We start from the raw sequence: 3,444 nt of genomic DNA, 5'->3' as shown, positions 1-3,444 counted from the left end.
AAGTGATAAAACTTATAAGTGAAATCCTGCCCAAAGGGTCATCGTGATGGTCATGTTGGATCCTGTAAGAATTGGCTCCAGAAAAAAGAATTAGACTTGGTAAAAATGGTCAACATGAAGTAAAACTGTCAACAGCTAAAATTGCACATGGAAAGATGCAGATTATAAAAAATGATAGGAGAAGCAAGTCTTTTAAAAAAAAATCTGTAAAATTAGAACCAGAAACATTGAACTTGTTAGAAATAATGGACTCCAAAAGAAAACTCATGAAGGCAGAGACAATTGCTCTGAGATTATCTGAGATAACAATAAAGTAGTATTAATATACCATTAATATTAAGTTCCATGGGCCGCCGCCGAGACCAAGATGGCCGGGAGACTCGCCACCTTCATCAGGGATGCCTGGGCCAAGGAGCCGGTGCTCGTCGCGTCCTGCGTCATCGGGAGCCTCTCTTTGCTTCTGCCCTTCATCAGCCCCTTCACCAAGTACGCCGTCATGATCAACAAGGTCACACCCTACAACTACCCAGTGCCCGTCCGAGATGATGGGAACATGCCTGACGTGCCCAGCCACCCCCAGGACCCCCAGGGCCCAAGCCTGGAGTGGCTGAAGAAACTGTGAACTCCTCCCATCTCCCCCCCGCCCCCTCGACTGACAGGGAGGTCCCCTCCCCGGTGGCCAATAAAATGTGAAAACCGAAAAAAAAAAAAAAATTAAGTTCCATGAGTGCAGGAATCAGTGTCTTAATTATTTGTGTATTACCAGCATCTAGAACAGTGCCCAGCATATCATAGTATCTCAGTTAAAACACATTGCACAACCCTAGCTGGTTTGGCTCAGTGGATAGAGTGTTGGCCTGAAGACTGAAGGGTTCTGGGTTTGATTTTGGTCAAGGGCACATGCCCAGGGTTTCGGGCTCGATCCCCACTAGGAGGCATGGTGTAGGAGGCAGCCGATCAATTATTCTCTCTCATCATTGATGTTTCTCTCTCTCTCTTCCTCTCTGAAATCAATAAAAATATATTTTTTTAAAAATTTGCACAAAAATCTTAAAATTTACAATCTGATAAAAAAAAAAATCCGGTAGACTGAAAATGACAATGGAAAAAAATCCTGAAAAAGGTTTAAGCATGTGGAATAGAATTTGATCAAAGAAGTAAAATAACTGAATGGCATTTGATCCAGAGAATGCTTTTCATCTGAGGAAGATTTCATGAGAAGATGACTCATCAGTGTTGGCAAAATTTGGATATGAAATTCATAACCATGAGTCAAAACAGGCTAGAAGCATGGGGTCATACTATCCACCTGGTCAGATGGTGAAGTTAAAAATATGGAGCAAACAGCTGCACAGAAACCATTTGCATTCCTTCCTTCTGGCAGCAATTCCGAACGGTCCTTCGATGCCTAACTGAAACTTACCATCTGGCATTAGACCTTTTCTGGTCCAAAGCAGGACATTGTGCAGCCAATGTTTTCACTCCCACCACAGTGACCCAAGGGGGTGTTTGCTTCTGAACCTCCGCCCACAGACTGGAGGCTAGCTGATGCTCACATCCAAAAGCCTAGCTCCGTTTGTCTCTGGATAAACTCTGAGGTGCAATGTGCACTTCAGGGCTTTTCTGGGGTTCAAGCTGAGACTGATCTTCAACTGAAGACCCTTGCTTTGCTGCTGCTTCTCCCCAAGTGTGCTTCCCAATGGTTTGCCTTTTTTTCCTGGAAGTTCTTTCTTGATAAAGAACTTGAATCTTGGGCTGAGTCTACTTCAGGGAGAATTCGACTGGAGACATTTACCCGCCTACGTGGATGAAGTCAGGATTTGAACCTAGGGCTGTCTGACTTGCTTGCTTTTAATTGGCGCGCTTACCTGTGGATTGGTGTGAGCTTGTTGGTGAGTTAGCCCATCCAGATATTAGTTCTACATGACCACATTTCTTTGTATCTTGAAGATATGTGTTCTTCACCCTCTTGAAAAAGAGCCTACAAAGAGGAAAAAATAACATTCAGCTAGGTTGTCATGCTTATTTAAAACCAGTCAACTGAAAACATGTATATGTAAGGACACGCTAGCCTCCCCCTCCCACCGAGGTAAAAATAAAGGAAATATTGATGAACTCTTCCTTCCCACCACCCACGATGGCAATACATATGTAAATGGAGAAATAGTAGGTTGGCAATAACATACCATGGGCTCCTTCAGTAGGCTGAGCAGCAGCAGCTAGAATGTCATAAGCTGTCACCACCTCAAGAGTAGAGAAGCAGTAGCCTGGTGTGTGTGTGTGGCAGTCACACTGTCCCTGTGCTAAGCTCTGCCTTCTGTGTCGAGTGCATGCACTGTTGCTCCCCAGTGTCCTCTTCACCCCTTGATTTGGTTCCCTAAACTTGAGTCAGGGTGACTATAATTCTCCACCCACTGCCTTTACAGAAAACCCTCTGGTCTTGGCTATTGGTTGCTCCTTTGTATTGTGAAGTCCTTGAGTTTGAGTTAAAATTTACAGGAGGCCCAGCCAGCGTGGCTCAGTGGTTGAGCATCGACCTATGAACCAGGAAGTCACGGTTCAATTCCCGGTCAGGACCCATGCCCGGGTTGTGAACTTGGTCCCCAGTGTGGGGCATGTGGAGGCAGCCGATCAACGATTCTCTCTCATCACTGATGTTTCTCTCTCTCTCTCCCTCTCCCTTCCTCTCTGAAATCAATAAAAATATATTTAAAAAAATAGTCACAGGAGGTAGAGGGTGTGTGTCCTGAAAGCAGCCTTCGCATCGAAGACAGTTCTGTGAAAAAAGGCCCTTTCCATTGCTGCAGAACTGTTTATTTTTTCAATTAACAAAGGATAAGGTAGTCCACTGAGGACTTTTGGCGTAGAGTCCAGAATTTAAATATGTATGCTAAGTGGGAGTCTAGAAAGACCTCAGCTTAATCCAGTTCTTGCGACATCTGGGGCTGAGGTTGCAGTGGGGGCGGCTCATTTAAGTGCTGACTTTGGAAGGAGCCATTCTGTCCAAGTTTGGAGCCATGGGCTCAGGTCACAGCTGTGGGCTTGGAGGATTTCAGCGAGCTACACTCAGCTGAGAGATTGACAGTACACCCTTGACATGCCTTGGTATCTACTCTGTTTTACCTCTTCTCTCCTCCCCAACACATGGCACCTTATATCTAACTTGATACTTCACCTATAGACTTTAAGAGATGATCTTTTATTATTATTATTGTCATTATTATTATTATTACTTAAAGGAGAGTGAGCCCCAGTGTAAGCCCTGGTGATGAGGGCTGGGTTAGGTGCAGGGAGCCTCTCCAATATCCATGCTCCTCTTAGGTTAGAGTGAAAGCCATGCTTTCCTTCTTTCTCTCTGCTAGCAGGTCTATGGAGTTTCAAAGCAAGCACATATGTACAAATTCAGTAACTCCAGTTGGTCTGCTCTGGGACATTCTACAGCAG

At 44.7% G+C, this 3,444-nt stretch overlaps 1 protein-coding gene across 1 annotated transcript; it reads left to right on the top strand.

The window, feature by feature from the left end:
- The first annotated feature begins 348 nt into the window (after nucleotides 1–348).
- LOC102766991 (NADH dehydrogenase [ubiquinone] 1 alpha subcomplex subunit 3) lies at nucleotides 349–714 on the top strand. Its single transcript, XM_006757208.2, has one exon. It carries the CDS (start codon nucleotides 368–370, stop codon nucleotides 620–622), a length of 255 nt encoding a protein of 84 aa, XP_006757271.1. The 5' UTR covers nucleotides 349–367; the 3' UTR covers nucleotides 623–714.
- The last annotated feature ends 2,730 nt before the right edge of the window (nucleotides 715–3,444 follow it).

This window comes from Myotis davidii, unplaced genomic scaffold (genome assembly GCF_000327345.1).
Source record: "Myotis davidii unplaced genomic scaffold, ASM32734v1 scaffold573, whole genome shotgun sequence".
Lineage (NCBI taxonomy): Eukaryota > Metazoa > Chordata > Mammalia > Chiroptera > Vespertilionidae > Myotis > Myotis davidii.
The sequence above is the reverse complement of the archived record's forward strand: the minus strand, read 5'-3'. Positions and strand labels throughout refer to the sequence as shown.